General features: G+C 34.3%; 1 protein-coding gene across 5 annotated transcripts in view; it reads left to right on the top strand.

Annotated features, from left to right (window-relative positions):
• The window catches only part of LOC117563280 (nuclear factor of activated T-cells 5), a 53,363-nt gene that overhangs the window by 21,775 nt on the left and 13,302 nt on the right, over window positions 1-18,286 (top strand). For 2 of the 5 annotated variants that reach the window (XM_034241551.2, XM_052005401.1), the window contains exons 1-3: window positions 7,720-8,540; window positions 14,929-15,053; window positions 15,146-15,567. In XM_034241551.2, coding sequence (XP_034097442.1) covers window positions 8,243-8,540; window positions 14,929-15,053; window positions 15,146-15,567 — 845 coding nt within the window. In that variant the 5' untranslated portion in view covers window positions 7,720-8,242. Of the gene's footprint in view, window positions 1-7,719; window positions 8,541-14,928; window positions 15,054-15,145; window positions 15,568-16,040; window positions 16,067-18,286 lie in introns of those variants that run through there. The other 3 variants (XM_052005404.1, XM_034241637.2, XM_052005408.1) reach the window with 2 other exon arrangements.

The raw sequence follows: 18,286 nt of genomic DNA, 5'->3' as shown, positions 1-18,286 counted from the left end.
CGTTAACTTTGACACGTTGAGTCCCCCTCTTAAGTCCCAGTGTCCGGTTATCATTCGATTTGCTCGTAAAAAACATAGTTGTAAAGCTAAAATTTCTAATTTTTTAGTATTGCATAAAAATAATTTCTTATTAAAATAAATGAAAAATTAAGTAGAAATTAAAAAAAAAAGATAAAATTAAAGGTATTTTATGTTCTTCCAAATATTTTATTTAATTACAATAAATGAAAAATTAACTAAAAGTTAAAAGGAGATAAAATTAAACTTCTTTGATGTTGTCTGTAAATAAATTCCTTATAAAATAATTGACAAATTAAGTAGAAATTGAAATAATGTAAAATGTAAGTTCTTTAATATTGTTGTTTGTAAATAAATTCTTAATAAAATTGACAAATTAATTAGAAATTGAAAGAAAAAAAATTTGAAGTTTTTTTATGTTGTCTACAATTATTTTGTTTAATGGCAATAATTGAAAAACTAACTATAATTTAAAAAGATTTAATATTGCAATTCTTTTAATAATTGAAAAATGAACTAAAAATTTAAATAAAATAAAATTATAATTGTTCCTTAATATTTTTATTAATTACAATAATTCTAAAGGGAGATAATATTGCAATTCGTTCAAATTCTTGGCAAATATTTAATTTAATTTCAATAATTGAAAGATTAATTAGAATTTTTAAAGTCGTTTATATTTTTCTTATTTCTTAATCTTACATATTATTTTGTCAACTGCACATTTGTTGTGCTCTTTTCAAGGAAAGGGTATTCAAAACTGTGAGCAGTCGCATATCATGGGTCTGTGACCTTATGATGTCAGTATAGATTCCTTATCAGCATCAACAGGCGAGTCGATGCGACCCTGACCGTCTGCGTGTTAAAGGTGCGTCGATCTTCGAAGACACAGAAACGTGTTAAAGAATCACAAAATGAATTTAAAGTACAACAAACTGATGAGAGGAAATCTGATTTTACAGGGTATTTCGTCGAAACGTGTTAAAGAATAGCAAAATGCATTTGTAGCCACGAAAAACTGATAAAAGAGAATCCGATTACAGGGTATTCCTTTGATGAGTGGGTCACTCTTACTCGAAAAGTGCACAAAATATTGGAAATTCTTTTCGCCTGCGCCTCTCGCATCTCTTTTTCTTACTCTTTTTTTTTTTTTTTTTTTTTTTTGACTGTTGCAGCCATTGAAATTTATTCGTCTTATGTTTGTGTTTGATGTTAGCATGTTGTCGTTCGCTTCGTTTCGTTTCGTTGTGAAGCCCCTCTAGTATATATTATATACCATATAAAATAGTATGTCAATGTATGTATGTGTGTGTGTATCTAGATGTCGAATCGAAATAAAGTTCGAGTTCGAGTTGTGTTCGTACGTTAATCGACAAAATTTAAGAGATAAATTGTACGAAATCGTGATTGTGCATTTAACATTATGAAGAAGATTTTCAACTTGTCTCTCTCTCTGTCTCTCTGCATGTGTGTGTGTGTGTACAGCGCCTTACATTGCCTATAAAATACATATACATTTCTCAATATTTAAGACGAAATCTCGAAATAAGGCCGCCTAAGTTCTGACTGCCTCCTCTTCGAGTTCGATTTGGTGTGGCCAATTAAGTGTGTTTGCCACAGTCGTCTTTGTGCCAGTTCGAACGTGTTCAACACCAAAAATATATATATATACCCAGAACGCAAAAAGCAACAAAGCAAAGTTATATTCGTTATGTCGAAAATTTGATGCTCTAACTGTACATTTATCAGCATTTCTTGAGATTGACTAAGAAAATCATTAAACTATTCAATAGTTAATTGATGTTTACATCCAATAAAACTTTAAAGCTTTTTGAAGTTATCTATTTTTGAAGTATTGAAAAAGTTATTTTAATCTTACAGTTCACTTAAATAATTAACAAAATTCCTAAATTACGAATAAGATTACTATTTAATTGAGTTCTTAAACTGCAAATTAAATGAAATTTGTACTCAACTCTGGTGAAATTAAGAATAAATGATGGCGAAGATCTTTGCAGATAGTGCTTTCGAAATACGGTAGTGTAATAAATAAATGGGAATAAATGAACAACTAATACATAATATTTATTTGGAAAAAGGAAATTACATTTGATGAAAGCAAGTAAATTTAGCATGTTTTCTGAGTGAAACTTGTCTGAATTAGAGTTGACTTAAAATGCATAGTAAATATTTGATAAGTTCTACCTTTTGTCTGCAAGAAAGTTAATCAATTTAGATATGTTTTACTTGGCTTTAAATGCTCTTAAATAGTATCAAAAGATCATTTGTCAATGTGCAATTGATATGAGCAGAAAGTACTTCGTACTTTTGGCTGAGCTGAGCTGGGCTAATTAAATTAAAAGTGCTTAACGTTCTTTTTGGCTCACATTCGTTGTAATCAACCGAGGGAGCGCAAAGTCATCTCATCTCGCAATATGAGATTCCCCCGCTATCTCTCTCTCTCCCCCCCTTTGGAGGCGAAACCATTCCCAGGCTCATTACCGATCTCGTATGTATAATTTATAACATTTTTTGTGACAGATGATCATCCATGATGATTACAGTCGTGTTCTTTTGGTTGTTCCTTACGGTTATTGCAAATTGTTGTTGTATTTACCCATGAATGTATTATATTATACCCTACTTGTGCATTGCACAAAACTACAATAAATATCAGCAGCATCAGTATCAGCAGCAACAACAACAACAACAACAGCAGCAACAGTAAATACAGAAGCTAAAACAGCGAAAAATCCGAGATGGGTTCAAGGTTAAAACCTGTACTTATTAACACGGTTTATTGTACTTTTGTAAACTGCAGCCAACCAACAAAACAGCAGCAGCCAACAACAACAACAACAACAACAAAAATAACAACAACAATAAACGAAGTTGACCCCCAAGAACATTGGCGTCTATAATTATTTATACGATGTTTCATTTGTTTTGGAATTTTTCCATATTAAAAGGCCTAAATGCGACAAAAAGCATGAAAATTCACGATACGAAACTCTCGTCTTTAAAATGTTATTTTAATAGTTTTAAAATATAGTAATAAATCGAAACCCCTTCAACTATTCTTTATAACATATAATATTATAATTAATTGTATGCACAATTCAATTATCTAGCATATAATTAAGTCGTGTAATTTCGCTATATTTATCACGAACTCAATATGTTGAAATCATTGTGAATAGAAATATTTTCAACTTGCTTATCAAATTATATTTCAAATGGTATTATAGAGAAAAAAATATGCGTCGCTTTATTTGCTCCATGATGAAGTTGCTTTTCAAACAGTTTACACAGTTTGTGTTGATAAAAGGGGCTTGGTTTTTGTTTTTTTTTCTTTCTTTTTTTTTTCTTTGTAGTATCTATTTGAGATTCTCTCTCGAGCATGCCAAAATTATACAGACCTTGTAGCAAGACAAAAATTCGACATTTTTTTTTTCCCAAGTCACGAGGAAACAACTTAATTTATTGATTAAAAAAAAAATGAAAAAGAAAAAGTTCAATTAAAACGAAACTTTAAAGAGCATAGGTTTCAGTATTTATACAGATTAAATATGCTTTTTATCTGGCATAACTGGTTTAGTTTCAGTATTAACTGTTTTTTAAAATCGTTTCAATATAGCTTAAACGGATTATGCACGAATCAATACAAATAAAAAGATTAGCCTTTGAGAATGCAACGTGAAAATTACGTTAAATGCGAGAAAATTACGCTTTCACTGCAAATTTCCAAAAAGAGCGAGAGCGCAAAAAAAAAAAAGTGGAGCTAAAGAATAAAAAAATATTTCTTATTATTTGGGTGTCATAATGTTAATAGTTAAATGATAAAATGGGCGTCGTCGTCAGGCATATTTTCATTTCACCTTCACCGTTAATTTTGCTACAGAGAGAAAGAGAGGGGAAAGAGAGAGAGAGAGAGCGTGCGCGAAGAGGCGAAGAAGAGACGCACACGCGCACAAGAAAGCTCTTCTGCCTTCAACCCAAAAGCAACACCGAACCGAACCGAACCGACGTCGGTCGGCGTCGTCGTCGGCGTCGGCATTCGCAGTTTGGTCTGGCGCGCGCAGTTGTCTGATCGCTCATTTTCAATGCTAGCCCCCGAAACTATTATCACGATTATAACAACGACGACAGCAGCAACAACAATGGCAGCGACGTATGTTGATTGTGATAATGATTGAGGTGCGCTTTTGGGCGTTTGAAGCTGCTGCCTGCTGACTGACTGACTGACTGACTGTTTGGCTGACAACAATGGCGACTACGATTTACATATGTTGTATTTATTTAGTTACGCGCTATTTTCCTGTTCTTGTTTGCTTTTATCATTTGTGCCCAACGAAATGATACGATACAACAACAACAGCAACAACAACAAAATGTGTCTCTGAGCACAGTGGTTTTTATCGCTGCGTAGTGTGTGCAGCGAAAGTTCTTTTCTTTTTCTTGTTTTTGGGGCATTGCGACTTGTGCGACACTGTGCGATCGAAAAGAATTTTAACACCGTAACTATTTCGAGTTCCAAAAATGCTTAAAAGCGCGGGCATATTTGTTTTGTCAGCCTGTTCAACTGTTTAAATACATTGAAATAAAGCAAACTGCAAATTCCATTTGTTAGTTTTCCAAGTTGATTAATTTAGATTAATTTGTTTACAATTAGTTTTTGCCCTTTTCCTGCTCTGTGGACAGGGTAAGTGCTAGTCAGGCACTCTTCAGCTGAGCGTCTCTTTCTTAAGCCGCTGTCTAACTGTCTGTCAAAGGCGTGAAGTGTGCTGCAAAGGTCTCTCTTCTATTTCGCTCTCTCTCTCTTCGCTCTCTCACACAAACTGCATAGATATTTATGTAAGATTTGTGAGTGTGTTATGTTTTGCTGTCTGCAATTGACCAAAAAAATATATGTATATATATTGTGCGTTTTAAAGCTTATGCAAAAGCTGTTAATTGACAACAGTAGCAAACAACAACAACAATAACAGCTAGCTCTCTGTCTGTGATATTGGTTTCAATTGCTGGCTCTTCTGCCGCCCACTCGCTGCCTCTTTTATGTGTTTCTTTTTTTTCGTTTCGTTTCGTTTTTTTTTTCTTTTATCAATTTGCGCTTGCAATCAGAATCAGTGTGACCGAAGTGTCGGGCGCGCGCGCGCTTCGCTTACAAACACATTGAAATCAATTAAACCCGTTGTCGTCATCGCCTCGCCTCGTCTCGACACGACTCGCTTCGCGTTTGCTCTTCGGCAATTGTCGTGTCGAGCACGAGCAGCCACGCGTACACTTGTTGTTGCAGCCGACTTTACACACAACCACACACACACGCACGCACACTTGTTGCTCGCACTCTCTCTCTGTCTCTCTTTCGTTGATGCTCTGCGGGCAGCAGCAGCAGCAACAGTTGGGAAGCATTGAAAGCCCAGGCATCATTACGGCTGTCGTTCTTTGGGATTTTAGTTCATCGATCTCAGCGTAAGTGTTCGCAACACGACGCTCGGTTTGTGTCTCGCTTCGCGCTTCGTTTCAAAACAACATAAACAATATTTTTTGTGACTTTTTTTTTGCGCGCGCCGCGTTCGCTCGCGCTACTCGAAATTATTATCAATTATTATTATTATTTTGTTTTTCTTTTTTTTTTTTTTGTTTTTTGTATATTGTCAGATCAGTTCGATCGGTCACTGATCATTGTTGTGTGGTCTCGTATGTGCATTAAACAATTTCCTTTATTGTAACTTTTACTAGTTTCTGTTTTTATTTTTTTGTATGCGTGTTTGTTGCGTTTTATCAGCAACTCGAGTTGCCAGTGGCTGCTTTGTTATCGTCTCCGTCGTCGTCGTCGTCGTCGTGAGCTGATCACGCCTTAATCGGCGTTGCGGTTTATCTTTCGCCGAAAACATTGTCGAACGATTGCCGTCAAATCACACACACACACAGAACTCTAAAACAACAAAAATAAAAGAAAAACTATAGAAGAAAACTCACTTGCAATAATAATAATAATACTAATAATCACAGCCGAGAGCGAACAACACGGAAAACGCAAAACACACACAAAAAACAAAAAAAAAAGCATAACAACAAAACAACGAAACTAAACGAAATGAAACGAAACCAAACTGGCGATCGGCGGTGCTGCGGTTAAGCGGCTTTATCTTATCGCCGCCACGTCTAGAGGCAGCCCCATTCATAGCAAACAGCAAATAGTCCCAGACCCCAGTCCCAACCCTAGATCCCATATAGAACAGCCGCAGGTCGCACGTAAAAAAAAAATTAAGTAAATAAAATTAATTTCGCGCTTCCCCGAGTTCTATTCGATACCAATAATTATTATAATTCCCTCATTAAATCTTATTTACGCAAAAATCTGTGCAAAATTCCAAAACAAAATAGAAAATATAAAATAAAAAACCAGTGTAACTAAAAATTGTCAGCTTGAATAGAATTTCGCGTGATCCAATCAAGAAAATGATTTATTTCAATTGGATTATGCTGTGAGCTGTAATTCGAGAATTACAAAGAATTGGAATTGATAAGAAAAAACGTACTTTAACAATAGAAAAACCTCGTTCTAAGCATTTTTAAACAGAATTTACTTTTTGGGTAATTTGCTGAAAATGCCCAGTTTAATGTAGGTCAACAGTTGAAGTTTTTCACGCTCGTAAAAAAAATAATTAAATTCAACGAATAACTGATAATTGACTAAACACTTGTACAATCTCAATTAGCATTTAATCAAGCAAAGAACCAAGAACTAGAACTATAGTCTGGCACTTTTTCAATAGCCAAAAGACAAAATCAAAGCCATGGCTCGGCTTCGACTTCGAATTCGAATTTGGCTGCTAACACAATTATCTGTGGAAATGGGCGGGGCAATCAAATCAAATCGAATCGAATCAAATCAAAACGCATATTAACAGCAAATACTACAAGCCACTTCACTTCTAGGCCACTTGTCCGTCGGTTTTTTGATTTCTTCAGTCTTGGCAACACAAATGCCATATAAAATGAATAAAAGCCATTTTAGTGAAATCAGTTGCATTTCCTGATGTTAAAAATAAATATAAATATATAAGAAGAAATCGTTACTGTCTAGCCACAGAAAAAGTAAAAGGGCCAAGGGAACCAGTTTACATTTTATGGTTTTTTTTTTTTTTTTGCTTTTCGATAATTCCTGTAACTGTTCTCAACAAGGAAGAAGTCGCAAAATCTCAAGATCAACATCCGCAAAACTTGTTCCAAAAAAAAAGTTTAAAAAAAAAAAAAATGTGTTGTTAAAGCTAACCCGAATAAAGGAACCGTATCGGGGTGAATGCATTTAAAGCGCTACGAAATTATGATTGTCATTATTATATTGGTTGACTACTGGAACAGACTTTGCACCATTTATATAGGGATCTCCGGCGATATCTCGCCGCAAGTGAAAAGAATTTTGCTCCCAACTTGTTTTTGTCACATTTTTTTTCGTAGTTTCGTTTTTTTGTTTTTTGTTTTGTTTTTTTTTTTTTTGTGCTGTGTTCGGTTACGCGCGACAACGACATCAACAACAATAAAAGCAACAACGATGACAAAAAATGCGAATTTCAAAAACAAAACAAACGTCGAAATAATTTTAATTTTAAACGAATCGCGCGCGTTTCTCTCGCGTTTTTTGTGCGTTTTTTTACGAGAAAAAAGTTGAATTTTGTTTATGTTCTTTCGCAGCTGATAAAAATACAACCAAAAAAAGAAAGAACAGCAAGCAAAAACATGTATTTATTATGAGCATTAACTTAATCAATTAAAACAACAAAAGCAACTACAGAAATATGTACAAATACAAGAATTATTGAAATGCCAAAAAAACAACAACAACAACTAATTAGTTCAAACAAAAAACAGCAATATTAACAACAACAACAACAACTTAAATATAAAAAAAGTGCCAACTATCAACCAAAAATTTAAATATATGCATACGCACATCTATAGAGTTAATAATTTTAAGAGCAACTCTTGTCGTCCTCCTCCAACTACAAAACGGAAAAAAACATTGCAGTCGCATATAGAGAAATAAATTAATATTGCATTAATTTATATCACAACAAAATAGAAGTAAACCAAAAAAGAAAAAGAGAAGAGTACATAACAGTATAAACAACAAAAGAGAGGTAGCAAAAAGAAACAAACAACAAAAAGAAACAAACACTGAACTGAACTGAACTGAACTGAACGAAACGGCCACAAAATGCGTTTCACTTACAATCAGTATAAATATTACGAGTCTGGCTATCGTATTCCATCCAAAATGCACAACCTGAGCCATCATCATGGCGGTGGCGGTGGCGGTGGCAATGGCACAGCCGGCAAGATCAACAGCAACAACAATCAAAACAACAACAATAACAGCAACGGCGGAAACAACAACAACAACAACAATAGCCATCATCACTATAGCCACTATCACAACAACAACAACAACAATAGTAACAACAACAACAACTCAAACACAAATGCATACCAACATCATTACAAAAGCAATTTCGGTAAGATCGTATAGAAAGTTGCATTTAAATATCGAACTCGAACTCGAATCGAAATAGTGCAGAAGAAAGTGGACAAAACAAACAAAATGAATGTTATACAAAATAATAGAGTGGGGAAGGGGGGAACACTTAATCAACCCATCGACAATAAATAAATCGCACGCGTGTCTGATATTCTGATTAATTTTGTACCCCATATCTCTGTTATCTGAACTGATCGCAAAAGCGAAATTCATTTGAAAGTTGCTCAACTTGAATATATATTTGAATATATCGAATCGAGAGATCGAGATTCTAGAACAAAACCCCAATTATGAACTCAACAATGCTGCTCAACTTGAATTGTCCCCATTCTCATTTGCAATATGCTTCTTTAATTAAGCTACATTTCCTTATGATCTTTACGATCGAGACACGAAAAATTAACAAATATTCATTACCGTTGCATAGTAATTTCAATTTACTTTCAAGCAATGTTTTTAAATCTTTCTGAATATTTTTTAACATTGATATTGATTTCTTCTTATTTCATTGTTGATCACTTTCATTAATTTTATATTCATTTAAGACTAATGCATGTGGTATAATCAAATGTTATTTGAATATCTTTTAATGTCGATGAACTGTTATGTTAATGTTTTAATGTCTGAAGTGATTTTAATATTGTTCTAAACTTATGATTATATTACAAGTTATATATAACATATGATTTGAATATCTTGAGAATGTGTCGGAAAGTATTTGTATTTTACACTATTCATTTTTGAATCATTTTTAGTATTATTATTATTATTATTATGCCATATACTTTGTGAATCGTTTTTAGTATTATTAAATAGTATGTTGATTTACATTATCATAAATATGACGTGAACATCTTTTAATATTTATGAACTTAGAACTTTGCTAAAAATATTGCAAAATTATTTGGTTGCGATCAGATAAAAACTTATAGGAGTTCTTAAAGAAATACTTTTGTATGGGCAAATCTGATATATTTTGCATTCTATGATATATTTTGAATATATCAATATACCAAAAACAAATTTCTGTATGGTATATTTTAAAATGAATATCGCACTGTTTAAGGAGCGTGTATCTCAAAGTCGAACTCACTCGACTGTAGCCTTCTTACTTGTTGTTTAATATTCTCTTCAACTTCACTTGGCCAGAATAAATAAAGATCTTATTAGAAGTGCGCTTCACAGAAATACATTTATATTTGTAATGCTGCATTCCTTAAATTCACAATACATTCTCAGCATTATTTTGGCAATCGAATCTCTCGAAATGAAAGTGCGTGATAGCTGAAATTTGAAGAGCTGGCGCCTTGATCGTGAGCGCGATCAATGAGTGTGAGCGTGAACATGAACGTCGTCAGGGGGAATACACACCTCGTCTCGAATTTTTTTTATGGCCAGTTGCCAAGTTTGTGCAGTGATAAGATTAGACCCCAAAAAACAACAAAAAAAAAACAACGCCTGCCCAATTGTCGCCAGTTGAAGCTCAGAAAATCCAAGCCACAAACACATTATCGATAATTGCAAAGAAAATAATAGAAATAGTGATGAACGCAGCATCTCTCAAAAGAAGAAGGTCGACGAGCATTTATTGAATTGAATTGAATTAAGTGCTGCGATTCGCTTCGCTTTTGTCTGTCAATTGCAGTCGAATGCTAGATTACATAAAGCCAGATCAAATCTGAACTGATCTGAGAGTTGGGCTTATCGCTTGGGATCGCCGCGAATTGCGGATCACAGATAACAGATAACGAATAGTGTGAAAAAGGCGGCACTCCGAGGGGTGTGTGTGCGTGTGTCTGTGTGTGGAGGGTGTTGTCTTTGGTCGTTTTGTTATCTATCGCCGCACACGCTTAGATAAAATGCCGCGTCGTCGTCGGTGGCAGGTAAACAGCATATTTCACCAGGTAGAGGCGCGTTCGCAAGCCGAAAAAGAATAGTATTAAATATGTATAAACTTTTTGCCCCGTTAAACTACCTGCGGCGATACCTTTTTGCACCTGAATCTGAACCTGACGCTGCATGAACCCAGCGACAAACTAAAACAAACACAAACAAAGAGAGATACATATATTTATATTACAACGAAGGAAAATGAAGCTGTTTGGAAAACAATTCGCTTTACGTTTACGTCGATGTTATTCCTTCGCGTCATTAGCAAATATTTGGCAAACACTTATCGACAGGCAAAAACTCTTATAATTATTGAATAGATCGCCGAACATTTATTATTATTTTATATTTGAGTTTTCTGTTGTGTGTGTGTTTGTTGTTGTTCTTTGCTTGTCTTGAATGGCAACTAGATAACAAAGTCAAATTATTGACGCTTATCGTGAAAAACAATCAATGCTCAAATTATGTCATATTATAATGCTGAGAATGTTGTCACGATCCCAAATGCCTTGCCTCGCTTATCAACGCGTCGAGTCTGAAATATCTTTATAGACCTCTATAGACTTTAGGCACCATAACAGTTGGCAACACTTAACATAAGCAGAAAAAAAAAAACTAAATTTTGTCGCAATTCTTAAGTGTAGAAGTATCTCTGTCAAGTAGAAACAACTCGAAGTGATTCATTTAAGGAGAGACCTTTAATTGCAGCCACTTGTAGAGATTTCATAAATCTTATTTTCGCATAGTTTTGCAAGAAAAAAAATAAATTTATATTACTTTTTTTTCCTATCTTGAAAATACGCTTCTAAATGTATTAAAAATTAAAAAATATAATATTGAATTAATATTAAATTTCGTAGCAATCATTTTTAAATTGAAATTGGACTTCTAAATATATTCTTATTTAAAAAATATAATAACAAATTCAAACCGAACTTATCAATCACTTGTAAAGATTTCACACATCTTATTTTCCATAGTTTTCCAGCACTTTTAAGAGAAAACATAAATTTATATTAAGTTTTTCTTTTTTTTTAATTCTCATCTCGAAATTCATATTCTAAATTCAAAACTTTAATAATACATTAATATTTAATATCTTAGGATACTTTAACTCAAAATTCGACTTATAAATATATTCTGACTTACAAAATATGGTAAAGTAAAACCAAACTTATCAGCCCATTGTAGAAATTTAAAAAAAATATTATTTTGCATAGTTTTGAGCACTTTTTAGAAACACAAAATTTATGAAATAAATATGTTTTTAATAAAGCAATGTAAAAATGAATATCATATTAAAATTCATTTAAATATATTCTTAATTAAAACATATAGTAATAAATTAAAATTAAACTTGAAAATTGAGCATCAAATGCCACGAAACAAATTCGAATCCTTTACAACGTTCACTGATCAATCATTTGTATATCGCATTTTGCCATATGTGATCGATAACTGTAGTCAATATATATATATTGCGTTTGATCTTTGCTAGATTTAGATCTTTAACTGATTTACTCGTATCGATTCTCCTGAGCTGCAAATATTGAGTATACGCAATGTGGGAACATTGGGGGGAAAAATACCGAGCATGTGTAGACTCGAATTGTTTGTAATTATTTCGCCTCCATCTGCATAAATACAAGAAATACTATTCGATGGTGATCGTAAAACAAAATTTATTGACTGAACGTTGAGCTGTGAACTCGGGCATTCTATTAAAATCCCAGCTTCAGTTGGCGTGTGTTGCTATTTTTAGCTGCAATTTCGGTTTGATAATAAACTTGTGCAAATACTTTAGATAGAAGAGGGCTGAAGGCTGAAGAAATATGAAGTATACGCAGAGTGAGTCGCGCGTTCTCATTTGAATTGAATAAAAATAAGTGAGCAAAGTTGAAATACAAATACTACGAGTAGAATAATTATAAGAAGAATTGCTTGCGCCTTGGCCTTATCTCTCTGCTCTGTGTGTATGCTGTGTTATCAACAGCGAGTGCAACTGCAACTGGACAATGAGATGATGATAATGCAAAAGAGCAGAAAGTGGCCACCAGTTGACGCACAAATTGTGCATCAATTGAGCGCCCAAACGCAGCAACAATGAGCCGCAACTTGATGTGCAATTGCATCAACAATGAGCAGAGCACGGATATGCATATAAGATAATGTCAGAGTGTGTGTGTGTGGAACCTGTGGCTCCCTCCAATGCACTGAGAGTTCAATGAACTCGCCTAGCTGCTGCCGCCTTCCACTCTGCGTTCTCGTTTCACGTTGCATTATCAGTCGACGTCGACGGGTCGAACAATTTTTGCATTGTGTTTAAATGAAGCACTTGATTCGGTATCTCTCTCCCCTCCCTCCTCTCTCTCTTTCTCTTGATCAAGCATGTTGCACAAACTGTTGCTGCCGCTGGATGCTGCTACAGTTGATGCAATTGTGATTTCTTTACAGTATCTTTTTTTTTTTTTTTTTTGCTTCGTTATCAAGTCTCGCGCACTGGTTTGATCAGGTTTTATCTGGCAACATATGACACACATATTTGCTGCTTGTCCATCAGCCACTACTTGCTTCGTGCAGCCACAATATTTGCATTTTAAATCATCGGCATCTGCACAACATGACAAATTTATTGTAAATTCTTGCACTTCTTGAAATCACGACATAACAAATAAACAAGTGAGAAAGCTACAGTCGAGTGTGCCCGACTTTGAGATACTCGCTATCCATTTTGAATAAAAGCTAAGCAGTGCAGTATTATTTTTAAAATATACCAACTTTATATATTGTAGAAATACAAAAATATGCCGCAGGTTATATTTGGTATATGCTTCATTTTTTATAGTTGCGGTATTACTTTTAAAATATACCAACTTTATATACTGTAGAAATACAAAAATATACCAATATATTTGGTGTAAATGCTTTTTTGTAAATCATTTTGGGTAAATGCTGTATTATTTGTAATATATACTAAAATAATATACCTCAAAAATACAAAAATATACCGCAGGCTTTATTTGGTATATGCTTCATTTTGTATAGGTGCGGTATTATTTTTAAAATATACCAACTTTATATATTGTAGAAATACAAAAATATACCGCAGGCTATATTTGGTATATGCTTCATTTTGTATAGGTGCGGTATTATTTTTAAAATATACCAACTTTATATATCGTAGAAATAGAAAAATATACCAATATATTTGGTATATTGATATAATACCTCATTTTGTATAACTGCGGTATACTAAAATAATATACCGCAAAAATACAAAAATATACCGAAGGCTATATTTGGTATATTGATATAATACTTCATTAAAGATATACCATAGAGTAACAAACACTGTCGAAAAAATGTGGCTCTATCTCTTATAGTCTCTGAGATCTAAATATTCATACGGGCGGACAGACAGACGGATATTAGTATATAGTCTAAGCTGTTGACGCTGTTTAAGAATATATATATACCTTATAGGGTCTGAGATGCTTTCTGCTGGCTAAACGCTTTGGTCGTAAGCACTGCTATTTCAATGTTCAAATCTGTACATTTCCTGCAGACACAAAACTATAATACCCTTCTACCCTAAGAGTAACAGGTGTAAAAATATAACCCTGGCAAGATACATTTGTATCTCACAAAGCAATTGCATCTGTTGGAGGATCACAGCATGGGCTTGAATTTTCACATTAACCTTTAAAAGTCTTGAATGCTTGCTTAAAAATGTCAGCTAAACAGCTAAATTAGTTCTTCAATTTTATTATGGTATTTAGCTGTTGGAACTTTGAATTGTAAAAGAATTATCATTTAATAACTTTCACAATTGATTATAAACATTCTTTTTTAGCAGCATTTGAACACACAATTTGTTAAAATTCCAGCATTTAATAATGCAATTTTTTTTTTTAAATTATTTTATATTCATTTTTATGTGGTGTTAGGTTGTTTTTTCTTTAACTTCTGCAACGTTCTTCTATTGAATCTCAGTTTCCAATGCTGTTTAATGAAAATATGCATACTATACAAGTAAATCACTTTTATAAGTCAATAAATCTGAATATTAATACAAAATATATCTGAATTGGACATATCATTATGTGATGTATATTACAATACCAATCATAGTTGTCAATCCTAGAAATTAGCAATATTTTGTATGAATTTCTGTAAACTCGTTTATTTCGTTCTGTAACTAAAATCAATATTAAATCAAAGCGACTTAGGGGTTGAGGCTGTCCTCTACAATTTTTATATTATATTTCCTTAAATTAATCTATTTAAGTCGGAACTTTCCAAGCCAAAGTCTCTACTTGTTTCCCTCTCCTATTGTTTTTTCTTCTCTTACATATTTTAACATGTTCACCTATAAAATGTCTCTTCTAATATGCCACTAAAGCGTATAATTAAAACTAAATCAAATGTAATGAATGCCATACTCACGAATATTTCCATTATCTTTTCTCTTTTAGGCATGCGCATGACCATGTCCACAAACTCAACGATGAGTCCGCGGATACATCGCAAGGGCTTTCGCATACCCTCGAAAAGACAGCCCGGCAAAGGACTGCCCGGAAAACTGCACACAATAGCCAGGGTAAGTTGTGGCAGCTCTCAGTCGTGAGAAAATGGAGTAATGGAGTAGTAATGTATTTGTTGGCTCCTCCTCCTTCTTTCTTTCTTTTGTAGACGGGGCCAGGGAAATTGGTGCCTGGGAAACGAATACCACAGCGACCGCATCCGCCGCCCTGTGACAATTCCAATGACAGCGGCCTGGGCTTCGATCAGCACACGGAGCTGCGCAATGCAGCGGCAACAGCGGCAGCAACAGTTGCTGCCGCCGATGCAAGGAGCAGCAGCAGCGGAGGCAACAGCAACTCGGAGAGTGGACATCGCACAAATCTGGTGGTGAACAGTGCGTTAACCAACACTGTGGCTGCAGCGGCAGCGGCTGCAGCTGCGGCGGCCGCCAGCAACACGTTGCAGCAACACCAACAGCAGCAGCAGCAGCAGCAGCAACAACAGCAGCAGCAACAACAACAGCATCAGCAACATCAACAGCAGCAACATTCACCGCAGCAGCATTTAATACGCGCGATACCCGTTTCAAGGTGAGTTCCTTCAATCCTTCACTTCGTCAGTCTTTCAATCAATCAATCAGCTGTTTCGCCAACTATCTCGCACACACATGCACACTCTCACACACTAACAAATGCACACACACATACACTCACACACACAGTCAAACACACACTCGAAAGTGAGACACGCTCAGTTACCAAGTTTCGCAGGCGTCAGTTTATTGTTTGATTTCGACAAAAAAAAAAAAAGAAAAGAAAGAAAAAGAAACGCATTCGCTTATAAGTATTACGATTATTATTATAAATAAATAAAAACCGCTGTGGAAATTCGATGTGTCGTCGGATACAAAATATATGCGCTCGCTTTGCATTTGTTTCACTCGCCATCAGCTGACACACACAAAGCACACAGAGCTCGGCCCTTCATCAGTTGCCCATCGCAGTTGGTTTCGAAAGGAAGTGTTTGTGTGTGTCTAAGATTCAAGATTGCAAAATAGATTAAAGTGAAAAACCACAACATGAGAACGCCGTGAGTGCTTCAAGAATTAGTTAAGAATAGTTTGAAGCTAAATTAAAGTTTTGCAACTGAGCTTAGATCAGTTTGAAGAGTTAAGATTAAGAAAAATTTTAAACTGAGTGAGGATCAGCTTGAAACTCAGTTAAGATTTGTTTAAAGTTGTGTTAAGATCAGTTTAAAACTGACTGAAGATCAGTTTAATTAACAGTTTCAAATCCACTAAAAATCAGTTAGAAACTGAGTGAAGATCAGTTAGAAACTGAGTGAAGATCAGCTAGAAACTGAGTAAAGATCAATTAGAAACTGAGTGAAGATCAGTTAGAAACCGAGTGAAGATCAGAAACAAACTCTGTTGAGATCAATCGAAAGCCGTTTAAAGATCAGTTGAAGCTGAGCTGTGATCAGTTTTGAAACTGAATTTAATTCAGTTAAATTCAGTTGATTTTAAATCAGTTAAAATCTAAGTTGAAGAATTAAGATCAGTTTGAAACTGAGTTAAGAACAATTTGAAACTCAGTGAAGATAGGCTTTTAAACTGAGTGAAGATCAGTTTGAATCTCAGTTCAGATCATTTTAAAGTTGTGTTAGGATCATTTTGAAATAAAGCTAAGAAGAGTTAAAACTGATGAAAGATCACAATATCAATGGCGAAATTCAATACTTTAAGATCAATAATCAATTAAGCAAAGGAGATAAAGACCGCAAATAAAGATGCGTGAAAAGTGAACAAAGAAGTCCATGAAAAATTCCTTAATGCAAATGCGTCACAGGTTAAGGAAGAGCAGAGTTAATAATAAAACGACGTAAACTTTGTTAGGATCAATTAAGCACAACCAAACAAAAAAAAGGGAATCTAGAAGGTCGTGAGTTATAACTGAGCAGCGAAGCGAAAGAATGATTTCTGCTAACAAATTAATTAACATCAGTTTAAGGCTCAAATTAGCTGAAAGTTCAGCAAAAGAAGTCAATTAAGATTTTTGTGAGTAATGCATTAAGATCAATGGAAAAAGAGTTGAAATTCATTTTGATCTGTCATCTTCAATGCTTTTGAAAATGAGCGTGAAATAAAATTTAATAAAATTGAAGAAAAAAAAAAAAAGAAAAATTACCTTGAATAATGAATTAAGAACCAAGAACTGGTTAAACATATTGATCGTAAGAGATACAAGATGTGTTTTAGTTAAAATTACGCGAAACAAAATAAATATATATACTTACTTGTAATTTGTTAGATTTCGTTTTGTGGACAGGTTTTATTTGTGTGCGGTTGCGATGCATTTTGTGCAGCACATTTGTGGGTCATGGTGAATGTGTTTGGAGAGACTTAGCAACTACTGTCCGTGTGTGTGTCTTGGTGTGTGTGTTGTGTGTGTGTGCTTGGCGATTGTTGTTGGGGTCTTAATAAGGTGGCACATTATAATTACAAACAGCCGTAATCGGCTTGTAATCACACTTGTTGTCGTTTATCAGTTCTATCAGTAGTTGCCGGGCACTCGAAAAGCCAGAAAGAGAGAGAGAGAGAGATTCCCTCTCACTCGCTCTCTCTCTCTCTCTTTTCGTTATCGCTAGCATTTTCTATCTCTGTGGAAGTGCTGCTCTGATTTATACGATCAATGCTAAATGTTAGTTAATTGTTTTATGGATTAAGCCACTAATGCAATGTGCTCAAATTGTAAAACAACAACAAAATGAAAGCAAATTAAAGCACAACACACACGTTACGCATACGCCATGTTGCTCAGCAGCACAACTCAGCTTTGGCTTAGGTTAGGATTTCACTTAGCTCTTAGGTGTGCGCACATTAAACACATATCAAGTTATGTTATGAAATACTTTTGCAATGCTATAACAGCACTTGTTTATTTCAAACACACACACACACACAATTGGGAGATCTATTATATCAGCTCATAGTGAATACGAAATTCTATTTCCAATAATGCATAATTCTATGAGTATTGAGAGTGTCATATTTACGCAAAGGTTTGAAAAGATCAATCTGAGTTAAGATCAGTTTAAAGCTCCGTTAAGATCAGTTTGAAGCTCCGTTAAGATCAGTTTAAAACTGAATGAAGATCAGTTTGAAGCTGACTTAAGATCAATTTAAGATACAGTTTTAAGCCGAGAGTTGAGATCAGTATAAAGTTGAGATTAGTATAAAGTAGTGATCAGTATAAAGTAAAGATCATTTTTGATGTTAAGTAAAGATCAGTCGAAAACTAAGTTAAGATC

The sequence above is a fragment of the Drosophila albomicans genome, chromosome X (genome assembly GCF_009650485.2).
Source record: "Drosophila albomicans strain 15112-1751.03 chromosome X, ASM965048v2, whole genome shotgun sequence".
Classification (NCBI taxonomy): Eukaryota; Metazoa; Arthropoda; class Insecta; order Diptera; family Drosophilidae; genus Drosophila; species Drosophila albomicans.
This window is presented reverse-complemented; position numbering and strand designations above follow the sequence as displayed.